The sequence below is a fragment of the Echinops telfairi genome, unplaced genomic scaffold (genome assembly GCF_000313985.2).
Source record: "Echinops telfairi isolate 266 unplaced genomic scaffold, ASM31398v2 ScPeMD7_7458;HRSCAF=8496, whole genome shotgun sequence".
Taxonomy (NCBI): domain Eukaryota; kingdom Metazoa; phylum Chordata; class Mammalia; order Afrosoricida; family Tenrecidae; genus Echinops; species Echinops telfairi.
Window position 1 is genome coordinate 49467404 of NW_022111358.1, and position 14704 is coordinate 49482107.

General features: G+C 45.6%; 1 protein-coding gene across 1 annotated transcript in view; it reads left to right on the forward strand.

Annotated features, from left to right (window-relative positions):
- RNF213 (ring finger protein 213) overlaps positions 1–14704 on the forward strand; it is a 118356-nt gene that overhangs the window by 73174 nt on the left and 30478 nt on the right. The window contains exons 31-35 of the mRNA XM_045299779.1: positions 1090–1208; positions 4222–4341; positions 4844–4992; positions 5696–5837; positions 6970–7105. Of these exons, the coding sequence (XP_045155714.1) occupies positions 1090–1208; positions 4222–4341; positions 4844–4992; positions 5696–5837; positions 6970–7105 (666 nt within the window). The remainder of the gene's footprint in view (positions 1–1089; positions 1209–4221; positions 4342–4843; positions 4993–5695; positions 5838–6969; positions 7106–14704) is intronic.

Sequence of the window (14704 nt, forward strand, 5' to 3'; positions counted from 1 at the left end):
AGGTAGAATTGAGGTCATGATAGTGGGGGGAAGGAAGCACCAAAGAGCTAGAGGATAGTTGTGTGTTTCATCGGTGCTGTACTGCATTCTGACTGGCTCATCCAGAGACTGTAATTCTTTATGGGAGTAGAAAGCCTCGTCTTTCTCCTGTGGAGCTGCTGGTGAATGAACTGCTGACCCTAGGGTCCAATGTGGAACCACATGCCAGCAGACTCCTTCAGAAACTGAGGAGGAGACTCAAAATTCATTCAGGACCCCCTAAAGCAGTTCTTCCCTGAAAATAACATCATATAATGAAAACAAGACAAAGATGTGAAAATTCTCCTCCCTTCTAGTTCTCCAAACATGGAGCTTGAATTAAAAAAAAAAAAGCTAACAACAATACTGAAGCTTTACAGTGCAAGAAGTGTAAAAGAATATGAGTAGGCTATAAAGAATATCCTAGACGGAAATGTGTGCAGACATGGTTTGGTAGTTGTGAATTCTGACTGGCACACTGGAATTCACTGCATGTAAAAGGGAAATCACAGCATGTAAAGGCTTTCTCTCTCTCTCTCTCTCTCAGTAGTTCTCATGTTTGCATGAGTAAGACGATCCTCTCACATTGAACTTTGTTCCTTTTCTGTGAGCTGAAGTAATTTCTGCACCTCTTCAAGCATTGGGAACCATGTTTCATGTCATGACTGATTAGTTACCAGTGGGCAACGCTGGGGTCTTTGGTGATATGAGGGGATTGTGTGGCCCACAGAACTCTGACTCCTGAAATGTAAAGTTCATCTAGCCCCGCTTCGGTGCATCAGGGCAAGCACCCCCCCATGTCCCCCCCCAATGGGAAGGCAGGGTCTCCAGCTGAGAAAGGAATGCCCTTCTACCAGAGGGGTGTGCACAATGAGCTCACTGGAGGAGCACTTGGACTTATTCTCCAAACAGAGAGAAAGATGGAGTGGGTGCAAAATTAACGCAAAGCAAGAAACAAGGCACAACTAACACAAAACACCAACGTGAGCATGTGATATTGAACACAAAAGCTACTAGGATGCCTTTCAGCCATTTCAGAAAGTTGATGACGTTTGCTTGTTTTTAATTTAGGTATTCTGCTATAAATGAAATCAACAAGATCCAGATAAAAAAGGACTATGTCTTGGTCTATTTCATCACAAAGTTGCCCAGGATGGGAAGTGAAACGTCCTACGTGGGATTCCATGGAGGTAGGTCCAAGATTGTTAGTAAAGGTATTTGTTTTAATAATGTTTCCCTTACTTTAAATTTGGTTCTCTGCGGTGGAAGACTACAGTTAGATGATTAACCTCAGTATTCTCTTCAGATACGGCTAGATTTCTCACCCCTAGTCATTTCAAAGGCAAAGAAAACTCACAGCTCGTTGGACTCGCTGCTGTGACACACAGAAAGAATTCCCTTCATTCTGCTTCTAGGAGACACTTGACGATGCGCTGGCTTGCCGCCTTCACTGTGTGCACCACACTGGGAAGGATGCCCATTACACGATGGTGACTGCCTGAATGTTGCTGTTGTTAGGTGCCATCGAGTTGGTTTCAACCCAAAGCGATCTGACACACACCGAATGAGAGAAACACTGCCGGCCCGCACCATCCTCAGACTTCCTGTGCTGAGCCCACCGTTGCAGCCACTGTGTCGATCCATCTGACCGAGGGCCCCTCTTGTGTGCTGCGCCTCCACTTTACCAAGCATGCCGTCCTTCTCCTTACATGTCCAAAGTGTGTAAGAAGAAGTATCACCATCCTTGCCTCTGGCTATCCTTCCTGCAGGACAAATTTGGTTGTCCTTTTAGTACTTCTTGGTACTCTCAATATTCTCCTCTAGCACCACAATTCAAATGCATCGAGTCTTCTTTGGTCTTATGTCCAAATTCACAGGCATGTTAGGCAATGGGAAATACTACGGGTTGGGTCAGGTGTATTTTAGTCCTCAAAGTAACATCTTTGCTCTCAGTACTCTAAAGAGGTCTCGTGCAGCAGATTTCCCTAAGGGAACTCATCTTTTGATCTGGCTGCTGCTTCCATGAGCATTGTGGATCCAAGCAAGACAAAATCCTTGACCTCTTTGATCTTTTCTCCCTTTATCATAATGTTACCTATTGGTCCAGTTGTGAGGATATGGGCTTTTATAAAATCATTTTATTGGGGGCTCACACAACTCTTATCACCATCCATACGTACATCAATTGTCAAGCACATTTGTACATTCGTTGCCCTCATCATTCTCAAAACATCTGCTCTCCACTTAAGCTCCTGGCATCAACTCCTCATTTCCCCCCTCCCTCCCCACTACCCCCACCATGAACCCTTGATAATTTATAAATTATTATTTTGTCATATCTTATACTGTCCGACGTCTCCCTTCACCCGCTTCTCTGTTGTCCATCCCCCAGGGATGAGGTTAAATGTAGATCCTTATAATCAGTTCCCCCTTTCTACCCCACCCTCCCTCCACCTTCTCAGTATCGCCACTCTCGGCACTGGTCCTGAAGGGATCATCTGTCCTGGATTCCCTGTGTTTCCAGTTCCTATCTGTACCAGTGTACATCCTCTGGTCTAGCCAGATTTGTAAGGTAGAATTGGGATCATGATAGTTGGAGGGGGGTTGGGGGAAAAAGCATTTAAGAACTAGAGGAAAGTTGTATGTTTCGTTGTTGCTACACTACACCCTGACTGGCTCATCTCCTCCCCAAGACCCTTCATTAAGGGGATGTCCGGTTGCCTACAGATGGGTCTTGGGTCCCCAATCTGCACTCCCCTCATTCACAATGATTTGAGTTTTTGTTCTTTCATGCCTGATACCTGACCCCTTCGACATCTCGTGATCACACAGGCTAGGGTGCTTTCACATAGGCTTTGTTGTTTCTGAGCTAGATGGCTGCTTGTTTACTTTCGAGCCTCTCAGACCCCAGATGCTATAGCTTTTGATAGCTGGGCACCATCAGCTTTCTTCACCACATTTGCTTATGCACCCATTTGTCTTCAGCAATCGTATCGGGGAGGTGAGCACACAATGATATGATTTTTTGTTCTTTGAAGCCTGATAACTGATCCCTTCGGCACCTTGTGATCACACAGGCTGGTCTGCTTCTTCCAGGTGGACTTGGTTGCTTCCCTGCTAGATGACTGCTTGTTTACCTTCAAGCCTTTAAGACCCAAGATGCTATATTTTTTTATAGCCAAGCACCATCAGCTTTCTTCACCACATTTGCTTAATGTACCCAATTGTCTTCAGCGATTGATTTGGGCCTTTCTTTATATTGAGTTGGAACAAGCCGTACTGAAGGCTTGTTCCTTGATCTTCCTCGGCAAGTGCTTCCAGTCCTCTCCATTTTCAGCAAGCAAGGCTGTGCCTTCTGCATAGGAGAGGTTCTTTATAAGCCTTCCTCCAGTCCTGATGCGGCATTCTTCTCCATCTAATCCAGCTTCTCTGGTGATTTGCTCAGCAGACATATTGAATAAGTATGGTGAGAGGATACAACCCACACACACACCTTTCCTGATTTTAAACCTATTTGCATATCTGCCTTTTATTCCATGTACGAGTTCCACATAAGCACAATGAAGGGCTCTGGAATTCACATTCTTCTCAAAGTTATCCATACTTTGCTATGATTCATACATTTGAATGCCTTTGTTCAAACACAAGTAAACATCTTTCTGGTATTCTCTGCTTTCAGCAACATCATCTGACGTCAACAATGAATGATATCCCTGTTCCCTCTCCTTTTCTGAATCTGGCCTGAACCTTTATACTTTACGCCTACTTGAGGCAGGAGAGTGCTGTCTGAAAGCCTTCTCCTTCTCCTAGGGGTTGGGCCACCCATTGTTTATCCTCTAAGAAAAGTGGCAATCCAGAAATAGGAGCCCAGAAACCTACTGTAATGATCACGGACACACACATAACAAGAGGGAGGACTGGGCAGCATTTTGTTCTGTGTGCACAGGGTTGCTCTGAGTCAGAACCAACTTGGCAGCACCTAACCATAACAACAACAGGCAAACCTCTGCAGGGTCTCCCTCCCGTATTATTACACACCGGCAGACACTTGAGAGCATCACATACTTACGCCGACTCCCATGGCCCGGCATGCCCAGGTGGGTTCCACGTGAGCACGTTCAGGGGTTTCCATGGAGGACAGGAGCCCCTCCCTCACAGCAGAGTACTGGAGCGACAAGAGGACCCCGGCTTTCTCTCTGCCAGGGCTGTGGCAGTGCCTGCACATCGACGACCTCCACAGGTCAGCGACCATGGTTTCCGACGTGACCGAGCTGCAACATGTCTCCATCAGCCAGCTCTTCGCTCCACAGAACAGGCCTGAGGGTGAGTGCTGAGCGGAGGTTCTGGGGACCCAGGATAGTGGATGGGCCCGACCGGTAGTGCTGTGGGGGCAGCTGTGCACGGTGGGTGCTGGCCAACAGGACACCCAGCCTCAGTACCCTCTGGCTCCCAGCACTTGCCCTGTAGCAGCAGCTCAAGACCTTTGCTGAGCTGACCTATCTGACCGGGGAGTGACCACAGCACCCTGACCTGCTCCCCAAGGCTGGCAGAGGGGGCTGTCACTGGCCTCGGAGATCTTTGGGGAGAGCCCCTCTGGAAGGTGTCTGTTTGTCTTGGCTCCTCTGACAGAGCCCCCTGGGAGGCGGAAGGGGGGAGCCACCCTGAGTGGGTGAACTCAACTTGTGTCCTGTCTGTATGGCAAACATTGCCTCATCTGGGGGCCACTCTGGCCAGCCTGGGCATGTGCTAAGCACGTGTCCTCACAGGAAGTGCTGCTGAGGTCCCTGTGTGCATCGTAGGCTGATTGGCTCTGCTTCCATTGCAGTGGAGATGGGACACGGGACAGGGGACCATGAGGAGGAGGAGGCGATGGAGACAGAGCTGAAAGGACCTGGGGACACAGCAGAGCTGGGAATGGACACGGACAGCTCTGCCGAGGTGGAGGGGGCAGCCTCTGGGCCCAGAAGCACTGAGGTAAGCACCAGCCCTCCAGGGCCCCCTGGGCCATGCTGGGGCCCTCCTTTCCCCCTCTACTCCAGATAGTGGGAGTCCGTGGAGGATGCCAAATGGTAACGGGGGTGTGGCTACTAACTGAAAGGCTGGGCTTTCGAGTCCATGCAGAGCAGCCTCAGAAGAAGCCGTGGGATCAACTTCTGAAACCCAGCCATTGAAAGCCCTGTGGAGCCGCTCTATCTTGTTACACACGGGGCATGCGGACTAAGAGCTGACTCATGACGACTGGTGCTGGCAGCGTTGCTGTTTCAAGCGCTGTCAGGTCCACTCTGACTCACAGGACAGGGTAGAACTGCCCCCCAGGCTTTCTTGCTGAGGCTAAAATCTTCTCAGGGGCAGATCGCCAGGTCTCTTCTCCTAAGGAGCAGCTGGTGGTCACGGGCCATTGCGCGCACGGTTTGCAGCTAGTGCTGAGCCCTGGAGCCTCCAGGGCTCCCTTGGTGCTGGAGTCAACTGTAGGTGAAATCCTGGCCCTCAGAGTTTCCTGAGGTCTCCCTGTTAACTGTGCTCTGTTCTGACCAAGTCCCTGATGAGCAGGGGACGTGGGCGGACTCTCAGGAGCAGCTGGTCGGTCACCAGCGTCATCTCTACATGGAAAATCACCTCTGCTTCCTGCATGTCGACCCTGAGATGCCATCTCACGGCATTGTACTGACGGCTGCAGGTCCTGGACACTAGCAGACTCCTGAGCAGCTGCGTGCAGAGTGCTGTGGGGATGCTCAGAGACCACAACGAGCGCTTTCCACGCAACACGAGGAGAGTAGAGATCCTTCTCGGCCTCTTGAATGAAGAAGATGGATTCAGAGGTATGGTCCTCACCCCTCTCTGTGCTATTCCCAATTCCCCATTGTTGGCTGGTTCGCTTCTTCTTTTTCTCTAACTTTCCATTGCGAATTTAAATGAAGATTTATAGAGGAAATCTGCTTTCAGCAATTCATAGATGGTTTCATGTCATTGACTGCAACCCCCCCACTGACATCACCTCTCCCACTCCGTCTGGGTTCCCAGGTCCTTTCCCCAGCCTCTGATAGCCCTTTCCTGCCGTCTGATCTGGATTTTTGGGCAAATGATGCCCTTTTATTCTCAATTGATTTATTATTCTTAAGTGTAGCCCAATTATACCCTTATAGACCTGTCTTAAATAGCTGAAAATTGACCCAGAGGGGTGAGTTCCGTTCCAGGCATAAAAGGGGACAGAGGGCCATGGTCTTTGGGGCTCCACAGTCTCTGATCAGAGCAGGAAGCATGGCAAGCACGGCCCTTTTTAAGAAAAGAGATTTCGAGTTTGGCTCCACAGTTTTCTCCCAGTCTCTCCAGGCCCTTCTAGCTCCCTTTCAGTATAGTAGGTAATACAACTGGGTGCCATCCGGCTCCCGCGGTCTGAGAGTCATGCAGGTTGGTGTTTTAGTGGTCCGTTCATCTAGTTGTTGCCATCGATCTTCTGTTTTCTTCACTCTTCTTTGTACCAACTGGGAAAACATAGATTGTCATTTTGAACTCTGCTATAGCAATGGACTGTGAAGAGCCTGAGACCATGGTCCTTGGCCCTCAGGCTCCTGGAGCCGTTCCTTCAAAGTGTTTGATTATGGCGAAGAACTTTACTCACTCTGCACCCCCTTGCCCAGTGCTCTCTACTGTATACACGGATATATTGGCAGGATAGAAATGAACTGTCAAACTTGTGTCTATTTCCATCCTCTGTCCATTGTGGGCTCTTCCTCAGTTGTGTGTGGGGAGCCCTTTCCGTCCTCTGGGGCTCCCCGGAACAGCTGACTCAGAGGGAAACTGGGAACATCTCTGGGAGTCTGCTCTGCAATTGGACTAGCAGATGCAACGGCCGTGTGACCTATTGACAGAGGAGGACTGAAAGTCTTTCGGAGCTCACGACTCGTTGCCTGTAGGGTCTGTTAATTGGATGTGTCCTCTCCTTCCTTACAGCCTCTTTCTTGAAGGTCTTCAAGGACCGTCTCTACTCACTCTTGAAGAAGCAGGAGGAGACCATGTACAATGAGAAGGAGTGGGTAGTACGGGAAGCCTCCAATCAGGATGCCCTCCAGGAGGCGGGCACGTTCAGGTACGGAGATACGAGGAAACATGGATGTGGCTGAATGTTGGCCGCAGAGAGGTGCGCTCTCCTGCCCACATCTTCTCCCAACCTGGGAAGCGTGGGGAGACACTTCTTGGTAAAGCCCTCACTAATTGGAAGCTTTAATCCCCCGACCCTTTTACAACTTTTGGTTGCAAAGTGAGTGAAGGTTTACAGAGCAAGCCAATCTCCCGTTTCATAATTTATGTGCAGTTTGTTTCATGTCACGGTTATTATCCCAGTGTAACATCACTTCTCTCCCTGCTCCTGGGGTGCCCATTCCCATCCCCCTCCTGCTTCCTAAACTCAGTCCTGGGCAAATGCTGCCCTTTTGATCTCAGATGGTTGGGTGGTTTAAGGAATGCTTCCCTCCACAGTGTTACGGTACCCCATATAGACTTACCAATCGAGCCATGGAAGTGAGTTCAGTTCCAGACCTGAAGAGTTGCTAAAAGCTGGAGTCTTGAGGGTTCTAACAGCCTCTAGCCAACTGGAAAGCTTAGTCATTTTTATGATTTTGAGTTTTGTCCCCAAATCTCCTCCTACTCTTACCCAGGACCTTCTAATGTGATCCCCTCCAGAGCTATTGCAGGTAGCAGTGGGCACCATCTAGTTCTTCCGGCTTAACGTTGTATGGACTGATTTCTCATAGTCTTAGTCTATTGGATTAATTGTTTCTGTGCATCCTCAATTTCCTTAACTCTTCTTTCCTCTGAATGGGAAGAGACCCATAGTTGCACTGTATATGGCAGTGGTTCTCAACCTGTGGGTCGCGACCCCTTTGGGGGTCGAATGACCCTTTCACAGGAGTCACCTGACTCATAACAGTAGCAAAATTACAGTGATGAAGTAGAAACGAAAATAATTTTATGGTTGGGTGGTCACCACCACATGAGTAACTGTATGAAAGGGTCGCGGCATTAGCAAGGTTGAGAACCACTGGTATCGGGTCACTCAGAGGCTTTTAGCACCCCAATTGCTACTCACCAAGGTAGGAATGTAGAATACTGGCTTTGTGGACTCTGTCATGCCAATTGCCCTTGGTGTCCTCCATGACCATGGTCATCAGCTCCCAGGACCACTGATCCATCCCCTCAAGGTACTTTGTTATGTTCTCAATTTTGCCTTCTGTCTGCCCCATCTCATTCATGGATATATCTGCAGCGCTGGTAAATACACATGTAAAAATTTTTCCTCTCAAATTTCTCCCCTATATATTTCTGTGGATGTAGTTCCAGCCCCCACCCCCCCTCCTATACCTGCTCTGCCTCTGTGTCTGTCCCCGTGCCCCCGTGGAGGTCATTGTATGGCGGATTGTGTATGTAGCAGTGTGTGCCTCTGCTGTTTTTAACTCTTGCATTCCTCCCAATGTCTCTTCCTGCCTCCATTTTTCCTTGCCAACCTCTCTTACATATCGCCTTCCCTTTACCCCAGGTAACATCTGTCTACCTTCTAGCTAGTAACCACCCCGCCTGCCCCCTACACCCTTGGTAATGATCAAAGAATGTTTCTTTTAGTATGAAAATCTTTTCTTTTAAAATCGTGGTTTCATAGGATAACTGTCCTTTTGTGATTCTTATTTCACTCAGTGTAATGTCCTCCATGTTTATCCATGTTAAGGTGTTTTTGCAGATCTGTCGTTACTATTTGATGTATTCCACTGTGTACATGTATTATACTTTGTTTCTCCATTGTTCCATCTGTGGATATTTAGATCATTTCCATGTTTTTGCTGGTATGGATAGTGCAGCAATGAACATGAGTGTGCATCTATCATCTTGTGTTGTGGCTTTTATTTCTCTGGGCTATATACCAAGCGTTGGGATTGCTGGATCACATAATATGTCTAGTTCCATCTTTTGAGAGAAGCACCATATCATTTTCCACAGTGGTTGCATAGTTTACAGTCCTATCAACAGTCCATGAGGGTGCCAGTCTCTCCACGGTTGGTGTCATGAGTTATGCCTTGGGCTGCTAACTGCAAGGCTAGCAGTTCAAAACCACCAGTCATTCTGCAGGAGAAAAATGAGGCTTTCTACTACTGTAAAGATTTATAGTCTCAGAAATCCACAGAGACAGTTCTACCCTGTTCTACAGGGTTGCTATGAGTTAGAATTGATTCGACAGCAGTGAGATTTTTGAGTTTTCTATTAATTCTGGGGTGAGATGGTATTTCATAATAGTTTTAACTTGCATCTCTCAGATGGTTAATGATCGGGGACATTTCTTCTTTTTTTTATAAATCATTTTATTGGTGGCTTGTACAACTCTTCTCACAATCCATACATACATCCCTTGTGTCAAGCACATTAGCACATTTGTTGCCATCATCATTCTCAAAACATTTTCTTTCTACTTCAGCCCTTGGTATCAGCCAGAATCATTTCTTCATGTTTGTTGGCCACATTTAAATTTTTTTCTACACATTTTAGGTTTTTCTATAAATTTTAGAGGATAGTCGCTAGCCTGATATGTCTTTGCCAAAACATTTTCTCAGACTCTGGATTCCTTTTTTATTCTTTTGATGAAATCTTTTGGTGCGCATCCGTGTCTAATTTTAGGAAGTCCTAGTCAGTTTGTCATACTGTGGTGGCTTTTGTGTTGTTGTGATGCTGGAGACTACGAGCAGGTGTCAGCAGAGCTTTCAGACTACGAACAAACTCTGAAGAGCGCTGCCCACTCCTGAGGACTTAGACACAGAACCCCGTATGGACAGAATTGTAACGTTGTCAGAAACATTTTCCTGAGGAAACCTCGTGAAGGAAGCAGAACATGGTTGACGACGGTGCCAGGAGATGAGTCCCTCCCGTTGGAAGGCACTCCAAACCTGACTCGGCAGAGCTGCCTTCTCGTGGTCAAGCAGACCAGGAGGCCATGGACGGAGGAAAGCCTGCGAAAGGAAACCTCTGGGACCTGCATTTTCTGATGGGGCACAGCTCAAAATGAGAAAAGCAGCCCAACATCAGTCAGTCATCAGAACTTGGAATATTTGAAGTAGGAATCTAGGAAAATTGGAAGTTGTAAAAAATTAAATGAAACCCATAGAAATTGGCATTCTAGGTATCAGTGAGCTGAGATGGCCTGGTATTGGCCATCTTGAATCAGAGAATCATAGTTTACTATTCTAGGAATGACACAAGTAGGGGGAATGATGCTACATTCATCATCTGTTTTTTGATTTTTTAAAATTATTTTATCCGGGGCTTGTATTCCACCCCCCCTCCCTGCTCCCCACTCCCTCATAAACACTTGATAATTTATAGATTATTATTTTGTCATATCTTACACTGTCAGACGTCTCCCTTCACCCACTTTTCTGTTGTCCATCCCCCAGGGAGGAGGTTATATGTAGATCCTTGTAATTGGTTCCTCCTTTCTACCCTACCCTCCTGGTATCGCCTCTCTCAGTACTGGTCCTGAAGGGATTATCTGTCCTGGATTCCCTGTATTTCCAGATCCTATCTGTACCAGTGTACATCCTCTGGTCTAGCCAGATTTGTAAGGTAGAATTGGGATCATAACAGTGTGTGTTGGGGGGGATGTGAGGGGGTGAGGGGAGGAAGCATTTAGGAACTAGAGGAAAGTTGCATGTTTCATCATTGCTTACGCTGCACCCTGACTGGCTCGTCTCCTCCCCACGACCCTTCTGTAAAGGGATGTCCATTTGTCTACAGATGGGTCTTGGGTCCCCAATTTGCACTCCCCCTCATTCACAGTGATTTGATTTTTTGTTTTTTGATGCCTGATACCTGATCCCTTCGATACCTCATGGTCACACAGGCTGGTGTGCTTCTTCCATGTAGGCTTTGTTGCTTCTGAGCTAGATGGCTGCTTATTTACCTTCAGACCTTTAAGACCCCAGACACTATATCTTTTGATAGCTGGGCACCATCAGCTTTCTTCACCACATTTGCTTATGTCCCACTTTGTCTTCAGTGATCGTGTCGGGAAGGTGAGTATCATGGAATGCCAGTTTAATAGAGCAAAATGTTCTTGCATTGAGGGATACTTGAGTGAAGGCCCAAGGTACATTCATAATCTTACAGGACATTTGAATATCCATCTCACAGTACCGTGCTGTCTGTGATAGGAGTACATCTACTTGATGTCAAGGAAATCCAACCAATACAACTATTACTCAGATTTATACCACTAAAGTTCATGATGAAGAAGTGGAAGAATTCTACCAACACATTTAGCCTAAAATTGATAAAACATTCAATCAAGGTGCATTGATAATTGGTAATTGGAACGCAAAAGTTGGAAGCAAAGAGGAAGGAACAGTCGTTGGAAAGTATGGCCTTGGTGACAGGAGGAAACCTGAGATTGCATGACAGAATGTTGCTTAACCAAATGACTTGATCACACGACCAATGACTTTTTCATCACAAATATCTTTTTTTTCAACACAAAAGATGACTGGCCACGTGGATTTCTCCAGATTGAACACACAAAAATAAAACTGAGTACATCTGTGGGAAGAGATCGTGGAGATGCTAAGTATCAGCAGCTAAAACCAGGCCTGGGGCTGACTCACATGTAAGAGTTCAGTTGAAACTGCAGAAAACAAGTCCATGAGAGCCAAGATCCAACCTCGAGTCTATCCCACCTGAACTCTGAGGCAATCTCAACATCCAACCTTGAGTCTATCCCACCTGAACTCTGAGGCAATCTCCAGAGGAGATTTAATGCAATGCGCAGTAACGACTCGATGAGCTCGAGGGTGACACCAAGAACGGCATGCATAGAGAAAGTGAAAGGTAATCAAAGAGAAAGGAAAGTAGAAAAGGTCAAGTGGAGGTCAGCAGAGCCTTTGAAACTTGCTCTTAATCATAGAGTAGCTAAAACAAATGAAAAAATGATGATGAAGTCAAAGAGCTGAATAGAAAATTCAAGCAGCTCGAGAAGACAAAAATAAAATAATGAAATGTGCAAAAGACCTCGAGTTTGAAAACTAAAAAGGAAGAACACACTCAGCATATCTTAAAAGGAAAACGTCAGGCCTCAAGTTTCAATATTGAAAGATCCTGTAGGCAAAATACCAAATGATTCAGGAAGCAGCAAAAGAAGATAAGACTACACAATCACTATACCAAAAAGAACTAGTCGAAGGTAAATCTACAAAAGCAATACATGGATTAATGATCCCTTACGGGTCTGGCAGGGGAGGTTGGGGGGAAATGGGGAGCTAATAACGATGAGTACAAGAACGAAGAAAATGATGTGATTGACCTGTGGAATGTTAGGGTATCTGTAAAGCGCACCCAATAAAATGATTTTGAAAAAAAAGAATGAAGAAAATGTTCTAAAACTAATTGTGATGATTATTGTACAATTCTTCTTGATATGATCAAACTAGTGAATTGTATGATATGTGAATTACATGCCAATAAATGGTTGGAAAAAAATAAAGAACAAGTGGACATTCCACTATTTCTGGAGGTAGCATGGGAGCAAGAACCAATGGGGCTGAAGGAAGCAGTCCAAGTTGCACCGATGCCATTAGCGAAGAACGAGGTTCCAGGAAGGTACAGACACCAATCCGAGTGTTCCATCACCCTAAAGAGCCACCACAGGCACTCACTCCTCTATACCAGGACATTTGGAAGGCGACTATCTGGCCAATTGACTAGAACATACTCATTATTTGTTCCAAAGAAAGGTAACCCCACAGAATGCTCAAATTATAGAACAATATCTGTAATATTACATGAAAGTAAAATTTTGATAAAGCTCCTCCAACAATGGTTGTAGCAGTACATTAACAGGGAACCGCCACTGGTTCGGGCTCGATTCAGAAGAGGACGTGGAACAAGGGACATAATTGCTGATGGTCCGATGGCTTTTGGCCGAAAGCAGAGAATACTAGAAAGATGTTTACTTGTGTTTTATTGACTATGCCAAAGCATTTACTCAAATGGATCATTTGACTAATGTGTGGATCATTACAAACTATGAATAACCTTGAGAAAACTGGGAGTTCCAGAACACTTTATTGCACTCATATGGAACCTGCGCAGGGATTAAGAGGCAGTTATGCAAACAGAACATGGGCATACTGCATGGTTTAGAATCAGGAGAGGTGTGTGTCTGGGTTGTAGCCTCTCACCATACTTGTTCAATCTGTATGCTGAGCAAATCATCAGCGAAGCTGGATTATACAAAGAAGAATGCAGCTTCCTCTAAGATGCAGAAGATACAACCTTGCTTGCTGAAAACGAGCAGGACTTGAAGCATTTGCTAGCAAAGATCAAGGACCATAGCCTTCAGTGTGAATTACAACTCATTGTCAAGGTATGGAATACAATTCAATGTGAAGAACACAATAAGCCTCACAACTGGACCAGGAAATAACATTATGATAAATGGAGAAAAGGTTGATGTTGTCAAGGGTTTCGCCTAGCTTGGGTCCACATTCAGTGCTCGTGGAAGCAGCAGTTAAGAGATCAAAGGACACATTGCATCTTTAAAGTGTTGGAGAGCAAGGATGTTACTCTGAGGACTAAGGTGCCGCATGTGACTCAAGCCATGGTACTTTGAATTGCCTCACAAGCATGTGAAAGTTGCACTATGAATAAGAAAGAGAAAAGAAGAACGGATGCGTTGTAATTATGGTGCTGAAAGAACCATAACGCCAGAGGAACAAACGAATCTGTTTTGGAATAAGTACAGCAAGAATGCTCCTTAGAAGCAAAGACAGTGAGACTTCATCCCACATACCATAAATACTCATGTATAAGCCGAGTTTTTCAGCACATTTTTTATGCAGTTTTTGTGGTAAAATTAGGTACCTTGGCTGATATTTGGGTCTTCTTATACTCGAGTATACAGGTACCTTGAGCATGCTATCAGGAAAGACCATGTCCTGCAAAAGGACACAGTGCTTGGTAAAGTAGAGAGGCGGCATAAAAACAGGAACACCCTTGGCAAAATGGGTTGACGCGGTTGCAATGATGGGCTCAAACGTTAGAACAATCATGAACATGAAGCAGGACTGGGCAGTGTTTCATTCTATTGTGTACAGGGTCTGGATACACAGGGTCTGGATGAGTCGGAACCAACTTGAAGGCACCCAACAACATCAACCATGAATAGAGTTTGATTTCTTTCCCAATTTGATGCCTTTAATTACCCGTCTTTGCCTGTTAGCTCTAGCCAAGATTTCCAGCATAATATTGAATAATAACACTAATATTGGCCACTGAATTTGTATACATGCACTTAAATATGCTGAGAAATTTTTGCTGAGCGCTTTTATCAGGAAACGATGTTGGAATACCTTTTCTGCATCCATTTACATAGTTGTATAGCTATTTTGGTGGACTTTACCAGTGAACTTTTTTCTGTTGGTAGACTTTTATTGACCTGATCAACTTATTTTGTTATGGGTCTGTTCAAATTTTCGATTTGAGTTTGTGTTAATTTGGGGAGATTTCTAAAATCTCATTTGTTGCAGTATGGCTCTGTATTTTTTTTTAAACATTTTATTAGGGGCTCATACAACTGTTATCGCAATCCATACACACATCAATTGTGTAAAGCGCATTTGTACATCATTCTCAAAACATTTTCTCTCCACTTAAACCC